Source organism: Conger conger, chromosome 13, assembly GCF_963514075.1.
Source record: "Conger conger chromosome 13, fConCon1.1, whole genome shotgun sequence".
Classification (NCBI taxonomy): Eukaryota; Metazoa; Chordata; class Actinopteri; order Anguilliformes; family Congridae; genus Conger; species Conger conger.
Window position 1 is genome coordinate 25,472,721 of NC_083772.1, and position 20,198 is coordinate 25,492,918.

The following is a 20,198-nucleotide window of genomic DNA, read 5'->3' on the forward strand; positions in this document are numbered from 1 at the left end:
CTCACGGGCGTCTCCACTGCCCGCCGCCCCCGTTTCGACCTCCTCCTCCCCCTGGATGTCTCGGTCTCTACCGCTGCCCTCCAGGTAGGGGGTCCCCAGGTTTGCGCTGGCCTCGGGCAGGACCCCCTGGCTGGTCCCGGCAGGCGGCGTGTCCTCAGGCCCTCTGTCTCCCTGGAAGGTGTTGTTCTCGTACTGCATGGGCAGAGTGCCCATGTCCACGCCCCCGCTGCCCTGTCTCGGCCGGCGTCTCAGCCTCTGGAAGCAGAGGCTCAGGTAGGTCCTGCTGAAGGCCCCGGCGGGGAACCCCACCAGGAAGCTGACCAGCACTGCGCTCGTCACCGCGGCGGCGAAGTGACCGGCAGACACCGTTTCCTGACGGCCTTCGGCCTCCCTGGTCTTCCTCGGTCTTCCCCCGCTAGACGTGGCGCTGGGCTGGCACTCAACCCTGTAGGGGTGGATGACCCGCTCTTCTGCCGCTGCCCAGAGGCAGTAGTACAGGCCCGTGTGATGCGGGGTGGCCCCGGTGATCTGTACACTGCCGTCTCTCAGCATCGCCACTGGCTCTCCACTGCCCGGGAGAGTGGTGTTCTCCAGCTGTCCAAAAGGTGTCTGCCAGTACTGAGCCTCACCTGTAGAGGTCAGAGAGCCAGGGTGTAAATCCTAGACTATTTTACCCATGCAATTTAATGTTTTTAGTCTTTATTGCACTGGTAATGTAACCGTACATCGTACTTTGGAGATACAAGAGTTAATATGAACAAACGCCTTTGTGTCATCAGTGTACTGACACCATGATGATACATTTCTTGCTCTTGCATGAAGCAATGTGGAAACCATGCATAAAAGATAGATTACCTGGAGTAAGATCTATTAAATAAAATGGTGATTTACTTGAGCTCTGGGCAGACATCCATGAGCACATGCTGTGAAACCCAAGGTTCGTAAAACGAAAGTAAACGCAGTGTTTCATGCACTTGTATGCATCTCTGCCCTGGTGACATTCTGTGACATTATCAGTGAGAAATGCTTTAGTGTTGTGAGAACACGCATCTAAAACCTTCATTTTCTTGGCGTAAAACTCACAAAGCTATACAGGGACACAAGTTGTCTTGCCCTCAGACAGGCACAGTACATCATTGTGTTTGTAACAGTTGGTTAAGGTGCCAGATAATTCTGCAGAAGTACACACATGCAGTGTTTGGACAGTGACAATTCCTGTCGTTTTGGCTTTGGTCCAGCACTGTTTGAAATTAGTTTGAAGCACAGACTATGCTGGGCGTACTTACATCAATATTGGGGACTCCTGTTGGAACTACAGCTCTTGTACATAATTCTGCCATTTATGTTGCCAAATGTAATCGGTTCAAAATTATTTAACTACCTTATCACCTGTTATTCTCGCACGAGACTCATGCTCTCAACTTAAGGCAAGCAAGTGGAGATAGTTATACAAATAAAATTGTGCTCATCTATGTGGAAGCTTGGTTGCACATTCCTTCATGGTATTTATTTTCCTTCATGGTATTTATTTTCTTCCATGGTGATCTCACCTCCTTCATTTCCACATGGTATCCTCAGGTCTGTGCCCTCCATGATGTTGGCTGTGAGGGTTTGCGAGACCCTCAGTGTCCTCTTGCACACCAGCTGCCCCAAGGTGAGAGAGGACAGGGGGACTCCTTGCATGGCCCCCCCATGACACCGAACTCTGGCCGTCAGCCAGGCGGGGGCCCGACCCCGCAGCTCTGCCAGGCTGCAGTCGCACCTCCACGGGTTGCCATGGAGACGTATGTCTGTACCCTGTCCCCACAGGGACTCGAGGGTGGAGCCAGGCATTGTCTCCAACCGGTTACCACCCAGGTTCAGCATCTAGGAGAGCATTCATATACTTGCATGGCCAATACTTGCAAAAATAACTGCCTTACCCACCGAGTATTCATTTTTGCATTCATTTTTATAAGTGTCATATTTGGACTTAAAAAACCCATATCTAAGTTTTGTACTTGAACATAAACGTGCCATCTGAGATTTCATCAACACTGATACTCTTATAGTCAGGTTCCTGCTGTGTGATTATCGCTCGGCTATGTTGATGTTATCACTGCCTACCCCCTCCATGCTGTCTTGTCTGCTTTTTTTGCCGTTTCCTGTCAGTGTCCTGATGTCACCTCGCTTCTGGTTTATCTACTCTGTATTCCTGCTGCTGCCTTCCCCTCCCTGTCTGTCTTCCTGCTTACTTCTGCTGACTGTCTGGAACTGATGCTGTGCCCACACACTGAAGTTGCTCCCAAAAGGCTGCTTTTTGAATTGTGAAATTAGCTGATTTAATTTAATGAATAGATGAGAAGAATTGTCTTCAACGGGTGATCTTTTGACCATATTTTTTGTTCATCCGTTCTGTTTTCTCTCGATGCAAGGGAAAATAGACCTTTGGGAGCTACTGGAGTGTGTGTTCATATTTCTAATGTCTTCACACATGTACCCTGTTTATCTATGTGCCTCTGTTCTGTCTCTGCCCTGCTGTGCCCTGTCTTCATCACCTGCAGTTTCATAAGGTCCTTGAATGCATCCACAGAAACTCTAGATATTCTGTTGTTTTGAAGGTGTAGAGCAGTCAGACTTCGGCAGCCATGGAAGCTTCTTGAATCCACCCAGGAGATCTCGTTGTTTGCCATTGAGAGCACACGAAGGTCTGCCAGTCCACTTATCACTGAAAGATTTTGTTTTAAAGGATGTGGTTATTGCAGAATGTAAACAAGGAGCCTTTTCTATTATTGCCAGGCCGCTTCTTGTTACCATGGGGACTGGCGATAGACTCGACTTAAAGCTGCTCCCCTCTGTTAATTGGAAGCGCACCCTGGGGAGCCCCGAGCCCTTCAGTAATTCTAGTTTGAGGTGATAAAAACACACTTACAGTTTTGCCGGCGTTGTGGTTTATTTAGACACGGAGATCAGGCGCATAGGGACCATGTGACATTGTTTATTTTAATCATGTTTCAACTGATTAAGGAAACTAAATCTGTGTGATCCATTTAGGCTACGGTGATGGTTGAGTGACAGGACAGAACATTTACAAAAACCCTTCCAAGTTACTTAAAAAATTGTCCAGCATAATGATGAAAACCAAAATGAAATCAAACAGTTACTGCTGCATACTTAGACGCAAGTGATAATATGGCAGGCTCTTTTTTTCTCACTGGCTGCAAAGCCCATGCTGCTTATAAGCTATTAACCGATAAACATTATAACATAACCGCTTTGGGGATTTGGAGTCCCCTGACGAGAGGAATGCTACAATGTAGGAACCCTTACCTTCCGGGATGGTGTCAAGTTTGTTGTTCTGCAGCCAAACTATCTGCACTGCATCTAGGCCAGTAAACGCATACGGGTGAACCTCTGATATCCGGTTGTGTCTGAGATCCAAAGTCTTCAGTCGTCCAAGCCCTTTAAGTGTCCCACCTCTTATGATATGGAGACGGTTGCTGCTCAAGTCCAGCTCCTCCAGGTCCCAGAACCCTGCGAAAGCAGCCTCTTGGACCTCAACGATACAGCTGTGGCTGAGATTCATGTTGGCCGTTGATGGTAAACTGGGGAGGAACTCTGACCTTTGGATGCCGGTGAGGCCACTGAAGCTCAGTTCGAGAGCAAGAGTTTGGGCGGATGACTCAGAAGGTCTAAGTGCCAGGCCCAGCCCAGTGCAGTTAAAAGCCATGGGATCATACCCAAGCTGGGTCATAGCCCATTCGCAAGGGGCAGTTGGACTTGCCTTGGTAGAGCACCTGACTCCACAGAGCAAAGCAAAGAGTAGCAAAAGCTTGGGTCTTGATGATAATGCCTGAACCTCCATTAGTTCTGAAATGAATCTGCAGAAAGGAGATAATTTTTCAAAATGAATGCATAAGAATCTTACAATACAAACTGTATTGGGTTCTTTTGTGTTGAGCTTTTTATTTCAGTAGGCTATTTACTAGCTTGACCTCCCACTGTTGAAATATGGTTATTTGCGTTACTGTCACCTTCCTGTCAGCTTTGACCAGTTTGGCCCTTCTTCACTGACCTCTCTAATTAGCAAGGCATTTTTGCTGCTCACTGGATGTTTTTCATTTTTCACACTGACTCTAGAGACTGACTGAAAATCCCAGGACATCAGCAATTTCTGAGCTACTCAAATGATCTGGCACCAACTATCATTCCTAGTCACTTTTCACACATTTCTTCCCCATTCTGACATTTGGTCTGAAAAACATCTGAACCTCTTGACCATGTTTGCATTCTTTTATGCATTTAGTTGCTGCCACATGATTGGCTGATTAAATATTTGTGTTAACAAGCTGGTGTACAGGTCCACCTAATAAAGTACTCAGAGTGTATTGATCAGTTATGTTAATTTTGTTGGTATGAAATTAGGCCTAATTTTAATCTGCCCACGTACAAGCATTCTTTTGAGCATTCTTGAATTGCATTATTGAGGCTATTTGTTGGGACACTTGATCAAAGTGTCATCGTGCGGGCCTGGGCTACGCCTACACCTTCACCTAAACAAAAACAGGATTCTAAACAGGAGTAATACTGAGCTTAGCGAGCACTTACATTTAAACTTACCCTCTAGTTGGAGAGTTGTAGTATAATTTAATTCAATAAGGTATTTCCGATGTTATGTTTTTGCTCCCCCGGTTCTGTTCATCCCTGCAGAGGTTTAAAGTGCAGCTCTCACATGATTCTTCAAGTGTGCGGTTCAGTCCCCAAAGGTTAACCATTAACCGTTACAAGTGACAGAAGGGCTCTCCGGATACCCACGGTCCCGTGACACTTTCACTAACTGTATGGCCATTTAAAAATAAAAAAATTAAAATACATGCCATTGAGCAGGGTATTAAACTGACTGTAAGTGGGCTGAAAATACTTGAAATAACCATGAATTAATACACATTCAGTGTAATAATAACATATTTCACATCGGACATAAAATCTGTATTGGGGGAGGGGGAGGGGGAGAGGGTCTGGTTTGTATGGACATGGTGACCACCTTGCCAATTCCTCCCAAAACATACCAAGCACAACCAAATATGTGACTAGCTTGGCTACATCTATCCACAAACTAAGCCCCTTACAGAAAGGCCCTTGGTTGGGATTCGAACCCAGGACAGGCGACGGTGTTATCAACTACAACGTTATTATTTATTGGAATGTGTTCTGAGGGCAGTACTGCACCATGGTGCTGCCATGAAGCTCTACCTACAAATGTCTATATAAAATCTTTATATACAAATCACATGAAACTATGGGAGGAAAATATGCAATGTGACTGATACATTTATTGGCCATTAGGTCAGGTCCTTCTTGATGTCATGAAGGAAGTAGACCCAATAGCTCAGACTTCAGTAATGAATTGAACTCCACCCATTTAATCCCCACATACAGTTGGCTCAAGAATGATTGGTATCCTTGATAAATATGCACAAAAATACTCTAAACTCAACAATAATGCCGTTATTGAAAAACTTTATTTATTTTATAACATGCACATGCATGCTTTATAAATGATTCAATTGATTCAACCAACATGTTAAATTTTTCAAATACAAAAATGTATTTCCCCAAAAACACTTTTCATAATTATTGGCTTTAATTATTTGGTTTAATACTTTGAGCAAAACCCACTTTGTGCAAAGATGACAGTCATGACAGTCAGTCTTTTACAAAGAATTGTGAATTTCTGACCATTCCATGCAGAATCATTGATATCGTCGGGTTGTGCTTATGGACCCTCCTCTTCAGTTCAGACCACAGGTTTTTGATAGGATTTAAGTCTGGAGACTGAGATGGCCATTGCAGAATATGGATTTTGGATGTTTTCACTTAATAATTTCTGTGTGGATTTTTATGTATGTTTGGAGTTATGGTCCTGCTGGACAATCTACCTATGACTAAGTCTCCCCTTCCTAGCAGAGACAACCAGATTTTCTGGCAAAATGTCCTAGTACTTTGTTAAATTCATTGTGCCATTGATCTTAAATAGCTTCCTCACTGTCGATGGGGAAAACCTGCACTTGTGTCAACTTCCTGGCAAGTTTACTTAACTGTTTTACCTTTTTTTTATTGCCCTTACAAAGCTAAATGGTGTGTTTAAGCGTTGATGCATTTTTGGTACTCATTACCTGACTTGTGACAGTCAATTACCATCTCTGTCTTCTTAATTGACAGTTCTTTGGCTTTTCCCATGCTGATTTTGCATGCTTGTTGCCTCATACTTATACTCTAGTGAAACAGGAAATTATGAAATGACACAGTATAGTTCCTTTCGACTGAGATGAACTAAATTAAGTAAACATATATAGCCAATTTCACTTTGATTTTATTTACAAGCGCATAAAACGTTATAAACGCATTGAAGCATGAGAGTAAATGTTTTGAAATAAAAGTATATGATTTGAACATAAATCCTAGATTATTATCCATGTTTATTTATTATATGCAGCCTTTTCTCTTCATTTCTATCAAGCGTGGCAATAATTCTGGAGCCCACTGTAGGAATAGATGGAAGTGTTTGGACTGATCTGTGTCGATATTGCGGTACAATTTATTTCTCTGCTGTTGCTTAATAGCCTATATACCGTACAGATGTAGTAGATACCCCATACAATGTTGTTTGAAGCCATTCTCGGATTAATTTTTACAATCAATTTAAACTGTCATGGTCTCCCTCAGGATGTTTGGTGGGCGTCATTTACAGTGTCCGAATAGGAAAAAAACGCACGAGATGAGCGTACTGTTCTGATTTAAATTTTCAGTAGTGGACGTAGCCGAGCCAAGCCACGAGAGGGAGACATCGCACTGTGAATAGAATCCATAACGTGGCTGACGGCCGAGGTTCTAATCTGGTCTATCCAGTCCCTAAATGCAGGCAGCGTGTGGCTACCTCTTGCCAATCGAAGCGTAATTGTAGCTCAATACGTTCCTTCCAGCGATCAATATATTGGATCAATATATTGTATATACGTTACGACAGTGTATGTGCCCTCCCAGAAACGTAATATTCATCAGAGACATGTTATCTATCGGCATTTAAAGTAGCGCTGTATCCTATTAGAATATTCTAGTTAACACGATGCGCATGATAAGTCAACTTCATGGACGTCCAGTTAAAATATAGCCTATTTGTATCAAGATTAGAGTTAATTCATGCAACAGGAACACATGTGAAGGTACTGTCGAAATGAGCTGTTGCGTGTGTTGGCTACTTCCAGGATATGTTGTTGTTGTTGTTTTGTTTTGTATGTATTCATATTCTTTTTTCGTTTCTTCCAAAAAGAATAAATGACTACTGATGTCTTTCAAAACTGCCCTAATGACATCCTCCTATGGACAACATTAAAACTCATGAGCAGCCAAGCAACGCAACTGTGACCAACTCTTTAAACAATATTTCGATAAGCGAAGCTGAAGCATAGTTTGTAGTCGCACATGCTCAGTTGGAGTTTGAGGCTCAACGAGTCAGCTCCTCCCTAGTGTGTGTGAGTAAGGAATTCGCAAACGGAGCAAGGAGCTGTGCATCACAGAGCAAACGGCACATCAGCCCCGGGACCGCATTAACGCATCTGGATCCCCGGAGGACCCGATATAATACGTCACCGAGGGAACGGAACCCTGCTCTGGTAAGGACAAAAAACATAACTACCTCGATATTGCATGCGCTATATTTCCTAACTATAACTAACCTGTTGGAAACAGAGCACAACCTATTGCGGAATGATTGTTTGCGCTGCGATTTGAAAGCGCGCGGCAGTTACAGTGGAAAGTGAAAGGCGCGATATAGTGATAGTGTAATCACAGTGTGATAGTGTAATAGTGTAATGATCTGATCTGACACCCCCTCTCCGCCCTCAAGACCGCCTGCCCTGAGTAAATGCATGGGTGCACGAGGAGCAGTCCTTGTTATCCGGCGGCCCGCATGCTAGTCCAGCTGGAGACATGAATGTCTGCACTCAGTAAAGATAAACGCATGTGAATTCAGTTGATTGCTACTAAATGCGCTTGCCAGATAGCTCGCTATCTTAAATTATGGAAACGATGCGTGAGCGCTAGTAAGTGTGTAATATCGTAACACCCCTGTCCTGGAAACCTATTGCTTGAGTCAATCGTCTTTTACAAACGTTTAGGCTAATGTATAGAATGACATCTTAGACCGCGCGACAACAGCCAGCCTCTTCCTGCGGGTTGTAGATCACGAAAATAAGTTGCCACTCCTTTGTTTGAGATGCCAACATGCAGCCCCACCTTTTTTCATTGCTTGGTATAATAACGTGTCACATAAAGGCTACTGTTCCGCGTGAACTTATTTAGCAGACGCTTGTATCCAAACCAATGTACTGTTTATTAGACTAAGCAGGGGGCAATCCCCCCCGGAACTATGCGAGGTTAAATGCACAAGTTGTCATTTAGGAGATTCGGAAAGGTGTGAGCATGTCACAGTAGGCTATTAGTAAAATTAGAATTATGTAGACTGCGCATTTGGAAACCTGTGTGGCGCCTATGGAGTCGTGTTGCTTAAGGAAAAAATAAAATGTTTGTGGGGAAAAACATCATCCACGCTGGCCTGTCTCAGACTCCACGACCGCTACAGGGGTTCTTGGTAAAGATCTTTGTCAGAGAGAGTGTAAATGACGTTCTGAAAAAGTTCACCGTGGCTACTTAACAGATCCCTTTATTTAAGACGATTGTGGAGGCCATTGGGTCTCAAACCCGGTTATCCTCAAAGACAGGACATGGGTAGAAGAAAACCGGTCAGTCCTTCTGCCTCCAGAATGACAACAATGATACACCGTAGATACAAACCTGCAAGCTTAAAAACGTGTTTTTGTCAAACCCCTGGCCTTCAGCACCTCATCTTTAAGTTAAGGCGACATTGGTGCCACGCTGCAGCAGAATGATGAGCTTTCAGTCCTCTTTCTGTTTTCATTAACGTTATCACTTGAAAATTCTGACGGGAGCATTCATGCGGCCAGTTTGTACTGACCTGAAGCGGCTTTGACACATTAAGTTCAGAATTATTGTCAAGGTTCACAACATCCGACATTGGTTGATTTTTACGTCGGTCTACATCCAGGGTGTGACACAGATGAACAGCTCTAGAATACTTCTGAACTAAATGAATGCATGCGCATTGTAACTGATAGTACCAGGACTTGGGACTGATTTTCAGAATCAATGTTGCGCACTGCGCAGATGCACAACTTCACTTTAAATCGCCTGGATGTTCATTTCGCCAGTAGCCTTGGCTAATATATACACGCAGAATGCTTTTAAAAATACTGTGTGCATGCAGAGGGACATTTTCTATTTATGATTTTCCTGATAAGAAAATAAACATGAAGGAAATTAATACATTAAATTCTCAATGCATTTGGGCAATTCACCATTGTGCTATCTGGGAACTTGGCCTTTTGATCAAGACATTTTGTGCCTTGTGCATCAGTGAATTGGCTTTTTGTTGTTTCAGCAGACGTGCCATTTCGCGGAACTTGTGTTTTAATTGAGCCTGTAGCCTAGTAACATTAAATGCGGTTAAAAGCTTAGGCAAGTGGGTTTTCTAGCTCAGTGTATTCTCAGTCTAGGACATGAATGACTGTAATCGCGTCTTGGGGGCCTAGACCTTCAAGCAAAAGGTAGAGTAGGCAAGCTTATGTAAGTATTTATCGCCCAGACTACATTATGGATATCCTACATACTGTGTAGTACATAGGTACTTTGATCATCACCTAGGCTGTAACATGCAGCTGCTTGTCAGAGTAGCCTACCACATCCCTGCATTCTGTCCCTAATTAAATTTTTGGTCAACAAGTAGGCCTAACGCCCTCTGAACTTCTCAGTACTGACTATAGGACAGCCACACCCCATATATACCATACACACACATGACATAATGCCTTCTAAAATATATTGGCAACATTGGCTCAGGCAGTAAGAGCAGTCGGCAGTTGTATGGTTGCCGGTTCGACCCCGCCCTTGGTGTGTCGAAGTGTTTCTGAGCAAGACATCTAACCCCCAAATGCTCCTGACAAGCTGGTTGGTGCCTTGCATGGCGATCGCTGTTGGTGTCAGTGTGGTATGAATGAGTGAATGAGAAGCATCACTTTGGATAAAGGCGTTATATAAATCCCAACCATGCAGGTTTTACAGAGAGTCATGGCTTTCTGCAAAATAACTTAAAATTTCAAAAGTTCTCTACAGGGATTAATTAATATCTTAATGGGTGCTGAATCCTTAAAACATATAACAAACTCCAGTGAAAAGGAGTCAGATCTTTCGGCTGAGTTTAGCTGTAGCTAGTGACATTACACACATCTGGTGCATATATTGTATAAGTTGGAAAGCTGTCATTTGATGGCAGATATACATCCCATTGTTAGTGGGTATTTAGGGTAGGTAGGGTGGGCCACAGCTGTAATTTTTAAAAAATTCATATTTAAAGCTGCTTCTACAAGTCACATTATTTCACATTTTTTCTGAATGTGTGTACTGGTGATGCAAGGTTCTAGATTTAACATCCTCTAAATAGGTGAAGACTGTTCTCCAAACAAAAATAGACAAGTGTGATTCTTTTGTAAAGATGAAATTTAATTTCAAATCAACAGTATTCCGCTTCAATGACAAACTGGTCTTGTGAGAAGTGTACCTTGCTTTGTAGCTGGAAGGAACAGATTGAAAACGGTGTAGAAGCTTGCAATGTAACTAAAAATAATGGTGTGCCCTTCTTGGAAAGGGTAACTAGATTTTATGGGCATTGTTATTTTTGCTGAATGTTATGCTACATTACATGAAACATGCTCCTTCCTGTGATTAGTGCACACAGTCCCAACAGTCTAAGATAGCATCCTAGCAGTGTAACCTGTCACTGTCAGTGCTGCTCCCATGGCTGTTGTAAAGTCTTTACTTTCTGCCATCACCAGTAATTCCACTGCGCTGTCAGCTCTCTTATCTGGAACGGGCAATGGGCAAGGGCCAGCACTGATTTCTGAGTGAGCTCTGCGCCATCTGTTATAAGTCGGTTTAAGCTATGTTTTCTGACATCTGTGGAAATGTTCTCAGACAGAAATCACTCCAGGGTAATGCACTTCACAGGTCATTTTAATTTCACACGTCTTTCTATTCAGTGAAATGTTTGAATGGTGCAGCATGTCTCCTTCAAAATAAATGGAAAGTTTCAGATCAGACCTGGCAAAGGATCTCTTGCATGCGGTGATAATATCATCTAGTGCAGCGTGTTTGGGCATGTTTTGTGTACTGCCTGATGTTTCTCTACCTGCTCCATATTGATTGTGTTAAAATAAACTTGAAAGGTTTCTTCTGTCTGTGGCACACCTATAATGTGTCCAACACGAGGGAAGAGGGCATATTTATATATTATATATTAATAAACAGATTTTATTCATGCTTACTCCTGCACATCACTGTCAGGGCTGGCATGTTTGAAAGGTGCTGGGACTGTGAGTCCCTGGAGACAGGAAGGAGGCTTAATGACACTGCTGCCTGCCCCAGAGTCTTCACCTTCAGTAACCTGTGCCCTGCTGAGGAACTGCACACGTTTCATCAGCTATACGGCCAGGCTCTGGCTCTATGAAAACCGAAGAAACAGACTCACGTGTGGTGCCTTTGTCTGGACATTTGTTGTGATGTGGTTGCCCTGTGGCCCAAATCAAATTCAGACAATGCCATTTCTGTTTGTTGCTGGCAGTCCTGTAGGATGGGGGGGGGGGGCTGTTTAACCTGTTTAAGCTTTGCCGGAATGAAAAAATGGACAGACAGTTCCCCTAATACACTTGACGGTGGGATATTCATTTAGGGATTAGTCCATGGAACACAGGCGAGGGAGAGATTCCAGTTTCTCTGATGTTTATTCTTCCTTCAGGAAGCCAAATTTAAACATTTTACAGCAGCCCCGACGACACCACTGAACCCCAGCTTTAACTGTGGCATCCCACGGGCTTGGGAACGAGGACTGTGGAATCACAGCGGACCCTGGAGTCGTGATCAGGGCATTCCCTTTTCAAATCAGTCTTCTTGCACGATGTGAAATATATCTTCTCACCAGCTGGAGGAAAAGTAGAGAGTTTGGATAAATAATTAAACTGTGGTTTCAGCGCATTCTCTGACTAAGAGTTGATGTGAGTGTGTGGTTGCATAGGCAGCATAACTTAATTCTGAAAATGCATTTCCAAGTATCTAATAAGACCCAGTCTCAAGTTCCGTCTAATATTCACAATATAATGTGGTTATAATATTCAGTATGTTTTGTTCTGGAGCAGGAGGGCCTGTGTTCAGAAACATGAACTATTTAGTTACAATGTAAGTATTCCAGTTCCTTCTTCTCTGACAGACTGAAGATCACACTGTTTAGCCCAAGTGCTCTTATAGAGGAGCATATTTCTTCTGTCAATACGGTTGTGCAAACACTAAAGAGATTAGTGTGCCTGGCTGGATAATCCTTTGAAAGAATCTCCATAACAACCCAGCTCTGTTGCTACAGTAATTGCAACAGACTCCTTGTTGCAGAGCATTAATTAGTAAATAAATGCAAGAGATGAAATGATTAAATGAAATTTCTGACAATGTCAGAAATTAAAATAAATTCTGGGAATTCAAATTTTTTCTTTTTAATATTTTAACTTGCTTTATCTTTGATAAACATAATGTACTGTAAATATGGGAGTGTATGGTTGTCATGATTTTTCAGTCTCCATCTTTAGCTAATATTTGTCCCTTCACTCGGCCAAATGAAATAAATGAAAAACACGAGTCTTTCCTGCAGCACGGTTCCAATATACTCCAGTATCGTGTATAGTGCTGCTATCTGTAAATGTCACTAATTCGATTTTTGGGAAAGAACAGACAACAAACTCATCAGTCTTGTGGAGGTTCTTGGCATTCTCACAGTGATCCCCTTTAATTTTCCACCGCTGTTAGTTTCCAGGGTTACAGCCAGCTTTCCAACAGGTCTGCACCAATAAATACATAACAATGAATTAAAGTAGAATGCAGCCATGGAGTATGAAGGGATTTTGGTATTCTGTTTGTGAGTGAGCCAGTAAGTGTAGCCAGACGCTGTCTGCCAGGGACCTGAACCACATACTGATGTCCAGTCACAAGCCTCCTGCGCTTCTTCAACTTCTGCTTTTCTGGTGGCCTTTCATTTATTTGTTTTGTTGGCTTTCTGGTTGCTTGGGATTACACTGCATGCTGTGAATTCAGTGATTATGAAATAGCTTTATTGATGACGTTTGATTTTGAACACACAGAAAGCCTTGGAAACATGAAACGTGCCACGTTTCCTAAAATAATCCCATATGAAAAATAAGCTCTCCTATTAAAAAAATGAAAAATGCAGCAATGAATTAAGCCATTTAAAGTGCCGCTTCCCTAGAGACAATGAGATGGAGAGGTGAAAAGAGTTTGACCCAATTGCCCGTAAAATAGTGGCTGTTCTATTCGGTGTCCTCCTCTGACCTGTATCTAACAGTGCCCCCTGTGGTGTTGTAATTTCAGGATGCATCATGTTTTCCTCCGTGAAGGCATATGAGGGCCAACAGTATGCAGCCCTGAAGAAACAGTGCTTGCAGAATAGGACACTTTTTGAGGACCCACTGTTCCCCACCGTCGATGAATCTCTCTTCTATCAGGGAAACAGGATTGGCAGGGTGCACTGGAAGAGGCCTAAGGTGAGATTACTCTGCCTGAATCTTTTTAGGAATCTTTCATTTAAATAAGTTAATTTAAATATGTTAAATGTGCCTGTGTATGAGCTAAAAAAAAGATCATGCACACTTCAGCATTTGTAATATATATCACCTTTTTCCTTTAACTGAGCCCACTAGATTGTTTTAAATGTAGCATCGTTTGTTTTAGACATAGTTGCTTTGTCAGTTTTTCTCTGAGGCCAGCTAACTTAAGACATTACTGCAACTTTTTGTATTTACCAATCTATAGAGATACTGATTTGGTTAGGCTGAATGGCAACACTGTTGTAACGTTTTTAACGCACCCAAACCACAACTTTTCATCTACTCTGTAAATAGGTCCTGATCAGTTAAAGGAGTAACAAATTGACAAGAATACAATAATTTTTAAAAGGGTTGCAAATAACCTCCGTAAAAAAGGCAACCGTGAAGCAGGGGAAAACTTCAATAGAATGTTCCATCTGAAGCAAAGATACAAAACGTATTATTCGCAATTCACTTACAGATGCGCTAGTCTCTGAGCCTCGTATTGTCTGTATTACAACAGTGAGAAATCCTGTGCTGAAAGAAGTGGTTTGCGTGGGTGTTCATAAAAAGGTCACAAGTCATCGGCCCTTGGCCCACACAAAAATGGCGCTTTGTAATTCTGTTTTCCACATATGGAGACATGTTGGCAGCACCAGGCTAATCGTTTGACTTCTGCCAAAGACTGGTGTTCTGTAATGGAACTATAACAATCTCAGTGCAGAGTCAATGAGATGAGAGCCAGGTCCACACCTGCATCATTTTCTTCATACGTTTCCCCATTGTATCCTAGTTTAGGATGCTCTGTTGTATTCGCAAGCCGTGATCATCAATGCAACATTTAGTACCTGTTCAATAGAGCACAAGCACATGCTCTCTTCCCAAACCTGTGATCTCTAATGTCAGTGAAGTCAGAGACAGATGCTTCGTGTTTAACAAGCAGGACCCTGGTTGACTAACACGGCTCATTGGAGAGTGTTGGAAACATTCATCCCTGCTGACTGAACCTAATTTTGCATCTCTCTGTGGAGCTGCTGGCCATAGTTGGCACTGGGCTGGTCCAGACTCTGGGGCCCATCCACACTCAGGTCACACTCAGGTCACACAGGTCGCTCTTTACAGGCTTCCTCACATGCATGATTTAGCTGTATGATTGACCATCATTTCACCTCAAGGTAATAATATGCATTTTCATGCTAGATTGTTTTTACATAAACATACTGGTAGAAACATCAAAATTACAGTGTTTATATAATCAAAATCATTGTGAATGGCCATTGATGTTGCTGTCAAAGGTTTTTGTCACCAGAAATGTAACATACTGTCGCAGCTAGCTAACTAGTGTTGTGGCTTGGTGGCTCGGCTAGCTCAATCGGTAGAGCATGAGACTCTTAATCTCAGGGCCGTGGGTGGGGGGCAACTACAAATAATTGTTTCACTGTGATTAATGTACAGCTGTCCCATCTGGGGTGCCATACCGTCATTCTTCCCCATAGGCGATTGCTTAGAATCCCTTTGTGGGGTGGGTTTTTCGGTTCAAGGGACTCTAACCCCTGGCAGTGTACACTGTCTGTCTGCGTCTTCGAGACTGTTCTGTATAGGGAAGAACCAAGTTAGCTGTCAATACACTAACTTGGTTCTTCCCTATATTTAGTTCAATACACACTAACTGTTTTAACATTTCACGCATAAGCATCGTCTGATGAAACAGATCCCAGTAAAAACAACGATAGCTATACTTGAGTTTAACTTTCGTATTTATTTGCAAAGAAATAACAGAAAGTGAGAAAGCTTACCGGCTTTCTGATTTGAATCAGACATAGTAAGACTCTTATACACATGTTTCCAGAACCAAAACAAAAAGACATGAAGCTGACCACGAACATTTAACAGTATTTTGTCTTCTGAATACCCCTTGTTGACCTTGCTCTAAGACCAGAATGTGTTAGCTGAGAAGCAGAGACATTAAGGTCAAAGGCTGTCTGTCTGCTGGGAGAGAGACAGAGAAAGACTCCTAGTAAGCACTTAATTCAGAAAGTGGTCTAATAGTAATAAGGATTCAAAATAAAAGGTTTTTTGTCTTTATGTTAACACACATTGTCAATTAAGAATCAATTAAGAAAATTACCCTTACACTAGCTATCTTGAAAGTAGCCTGATTTGTAACTAGTGAGGTGTTATATTTCTATAGCTACAGCTTTCAGCCATGGGAGGTAAATCTAGATGCAACCTCTGGAGCAAGATTAGGCCCATGGGAAGTCCAGACTGTAGCTATAAGGCAGATACAGTGTCAAACTCATCTGAGTCTCTGCTGTGGGCTTTACCCTGCGGAGCTCTGCAGTCGGAACAATCAACTGTAGACAAGAAACGCAGCACCTTCAATTAGCTTAGAGACGCAGTTCCAGTGTAGCGCTGGACCCTGCAGCCAGTACCATAAATCATTGATTGTGGTTTTCTTAATAACTGGGCCAGACAGAATGTCTCCTTTCATCTCCATCCTGATGCTGCAAGTGTCAGTGTTTTATACCTGCTGTCTGAAAGCTTCGGGAAAAGAAGCACAGAGATGGCAGGAGGGAGGGGGTGAGAACACTTGCTGTAATTATTTTAAGGAAAGATTTGAATATGTGGTGGGCCAAAACCTCTGCATAATGGGTGCTCAGACTTTATGGTCACAAACTCAAAAACACCTGCGGCCAGCCAAAGCTCTTTCAGAAAACTTTCAGTGCCACAGCTCCGTCCACTGAAAGGGAGAGGTGGATTGTGGGGATGGGAGAGCAAAGAGCAGTATGACAGACGCTTAGTTTTGATCCGGGGAAAAAACCTGACCTGCATCTTCTTCCTCCGTGGTGGAGGCTGGTTAGCAGGATCCAGTGTTGAATTTGAATCTCATTTTCTTGCACATACTCAGCGTTATCACTTATTATTATTATTATTATTATTATTTTATCTCAAATAGCTTTTCCTTTAGCCTTAATGAAAACTCAATTAAGCCATTACAATGGCTTTAATATCACCAGCTTTCCGTCTCCTGTAATAGCTTTTAGAAAATGAGGTAGGCGCACTCGGTAGAGAGGCTTCCTGGCCTTTGGGCCAAACCGATCTTTCTCTGCCTTTCAGTGAAAGGCCATAAATTAGTCCTCTTTGTGGGACACTTCTTTATCTCTGGCTCGCTTTTCTGGCTCTGGCGGTCTCCCCCTCTATCTCTCTCTCCCACAGCACCGAGGTGGAAGAGCTAGATTAGAGAGAAGGCGGCAGTCATGAGCGTCAAGAAGGAAAATGCAAATGTTGCAGTGGGCAGTGAAGTGTGGGACCAGGTAAATTCGCACTGCTGAGTCGTGCAGGATCCAGCTAGGCCTTGCACTGAGACGTCTGCGCTCATTTGCTTACGGGTGGATTTGATGTCTCCCGAAAAAACAAAACCACACTGGGCCTTGTAAAAGGCATTTTGTTAGTTGGATCCACCAACCTTAGACATCATAGAATTGTGCCTAGCTGCTGTTCACCTGTTAGGCTGCTGTGTATGTTCAATGTTGATTTAATGTGATATCAGAAATGTCTTTGGAATGTGTGTTTTAACAGGGCTGTAAATGCAAAGGGCTGTAAATGCAAAAAATAAATTCTGTGGCTGGCGAACTGGCATGGCTGCTCTGCACAACAGGAGATATGACTGGCTCACTCTGCTAAAGGCCAAGGTCCCCAGGCAAGGCTACTAGTCATACTCCTGCTGGTTTTGCAGGGGCTACGTCATGGTCCGAAGCGGATGTGCTGACTAATGTGTTTGAGCTCTGATGCACTGGCATTGTTTGAATACATTTGTAAATGCCAGAGCAATTCATTTAGCTTTGAAGTTATATATGATTATGCATTCTTCTCAGATAAACACTCTCCAAGTACCAGTTCTGGCCTTGGTGTTTCAAGGGATCTCACTTCCCTGGGAAAAAAGAAGCAGTCATTTCCACAGATATTACAATGGCATCCATCTCCCCCCCTTTCCTGCACCTCTCAGGGTCTACTTTCTCACAAGCTCTCTCATACCATGGAAACCAACAGAAAGCTCCAGTTTTATAAGCCAGTCAACTGAGACACAATTCTGTACCTTTTCAATGCTCTCTCCTGGGTGAAATATGGAATTATAGTATCCAAATTAATCTTTAATAAGCTTTTCTAGTGGAAGCCAACTTTTTAAAACATTACTTGATCTCATTCTTTTAACGTTGTTTATTTGCCTTAAAGGTATGGATTAAGACATGTATATAAATGTACAGAAAAACTAGCTTGAAGTTGTAAAGTGAAAGTGAAACAATTTATTGACGTGGCTTACTAGCTATAAGACAAAGACATCCTCTTTTTGTTGGCAATTGGTGGATACACAATTCTGACCTGGTTCTCTGGTTAAAATTCCAGCTTTTGTCACCGTTCACTGTGCATACTAAAATATCAGCATGTACAGTATGCAAACATAGTCACAGAGCCCACTCACAAACATACTCACAGTGCCCACTCAGACCATGCATATACACATGCACCAGAGCAAACAGAAACAGGCACACCCCCTCCCCCACCCTGCAGGCCAGGCACATATGGCTGTAGTTATGGAAAGGGAGCCCGCTCTGAAAAGAATGCACCAAGGTTTTCCTCACGTTTGTGGGGAAACCAGCACGTGACAGTGCTGTTCTCAAAAACAGCATTTCAAAGGCATTGCAAACGGGTCAATTTCATCATGCAGGATGGTCATGGAAATTCACGCAAACCTTTACTAGACATAAAAGTAAAGGATACAAGGATGTTTGGAACAGAGGGGCCTTGTTTATGGGTCACTGCAGGGTGTCCTGACTCATTCTTCATAGAAGCCCTTACAATGTGTTCTTCCTGCCTCTGGGCATTTTACAGCCACAGATCTCAGATCAGTGCTCTCAGTAGCGCTCACACAGTGGCTTGCTTCCTGCCTCTGGGCATCTTACAGCCACAGATCTCAGATCAGTGCTCTCAGTAGGGCTCACACAGTGGCTTGCTTCCTGCCAGAGGAAGTGCATGGAGGCTTTGAATCAGACATGTCTATCAACAGCAAATCTGGCCTGTCTTTAACTATAGCCAGATTTCCCTAGCATGTATTTCTGAACATGCTATGAAATGGTAATTTGGTGATTATGCATTGACAGCAAACATTTCCTTCTGTCCATTTGTAATCTTCATTAAAAAAATTCCTTTGTTTAATTGTTATCTATCTTCCATGAAGAAGAAGTCACACCCAGACTGAAAGCCAGCTGATAACAGGAATTTGGTTGTTTCCCCTGGAAGAGGACGCTAATTGGTTTAAATGTTTTTTAAAATTTTTATCTGTTATCTCCAGAAACAACAATATGAGAGCTCAGTCTGTGTTTAAGAGAGAAATTATTGAAGAGGCAGGCTCCAAGCGAACAAACATTGCAGAATTATAATGGCTGTCAAAATGATTTTGGGACTTTGCTCATGTTCAAAATGAATCAATAACTGTGAGCAGGGCCCCAGGGAGTAGTCAATACACCACTAGTTCTGACTTCTAGATAGCATTTACAGTTTCACTGTGTTACTGTTGTATGGTGCCAATGTGGTAACATTGTTTGACTGTTCAGACGCATATTAGGTGGGCACTTGGGGTTTCAAAATGTCGGCATTCAGTATTTTATAGTTTTAAGTTTTTCAGAAGTTCTTTGTGAAACACCAGAGGTTTCCTTTTTATTGTATTTTACAGCAATATTTAAAAACGAGTCCCTATAAATGCGTTTCTCTATAAATATACTGCCGAATGGAGTGCACTGACACCTGTTCATATTTTCTATTCCGTTTTAAAGTTTTGAACAGAAACTTGTGGTTTGTATGTCTCTGGAGATGTTTCAGCATCACTGAATCTTTTTCACCAGTGTGGGCGGGGACTCCCAGGGTAAATGTACCTGCATGTCAAATTCTCCCCAGCATCGCCCGCAATTAAGAGCAAAATGACTGTACAATGCACAGATCGTGGGCAGCTGAACGACGTGGCAGACGCTCTTCCCGGGAGTAATTGAGTATTTAGGCAGCGTGGAAGAGACGAGAGTGAGGGATTGAGGGAGCGAGACTGTGAAAGGCACCTCTGGGACTGCTTCAGTGACAATACCCCCACCCCCTCCCCATAGAAACACTCCATTCTCAGAGAGAGCGTTGAAAAGGCTTCCTCCTGCTCCCTTAGCCAAACGGTGCCTATTCTGGTTTGGTAAAGAAAGGCCTTGCAATGCAAATTGTGTAATTTCACAATATACCTGTCAGTACATATCGCATAATAGCGTACATACTGTACACTCACGGAACACTTTGTTAGGTATTCCTGTACACCAGCTTGTTAATGCAAATATTTCATCAGGCAATCATGTGGCGGCAACTAAATGCATAAAAGCATGCTAGCATGGTCAAGAGGTTCAGCTGTTTTTC

At 42.8% G+C, this 20,198-nt stretch overlaps 1 protein-coding gene across 1 annotated transcript in view; it reads left to right on the forward strand.

Moving 5' to 3' along the window:
• Nucleotides 1-7,486: 7,486 nt before the first annotated feature.
• capn5a (calpain 5a) overlaps nt 7,487-20,198 on the forward strand; it is a 38,648-nt gene continuing 25,936 nt past the window's right edge. Inside the window, exons 1-2 of the mRNA XM_061217529.1 lie at nt 7,487-7,652; nt 13,540-13,712. Of these exons, the coding sequence (XP_061073513.1) occupies nt 13,548-13,712 (165 nt within the window). The 5' untranslated portion in view covers nt 7,487-7,652; nt 13,540-13,547. The remainder of the gene's footprint in view (nt 7,653-13,539; nt 13,713-20,198) is intronic.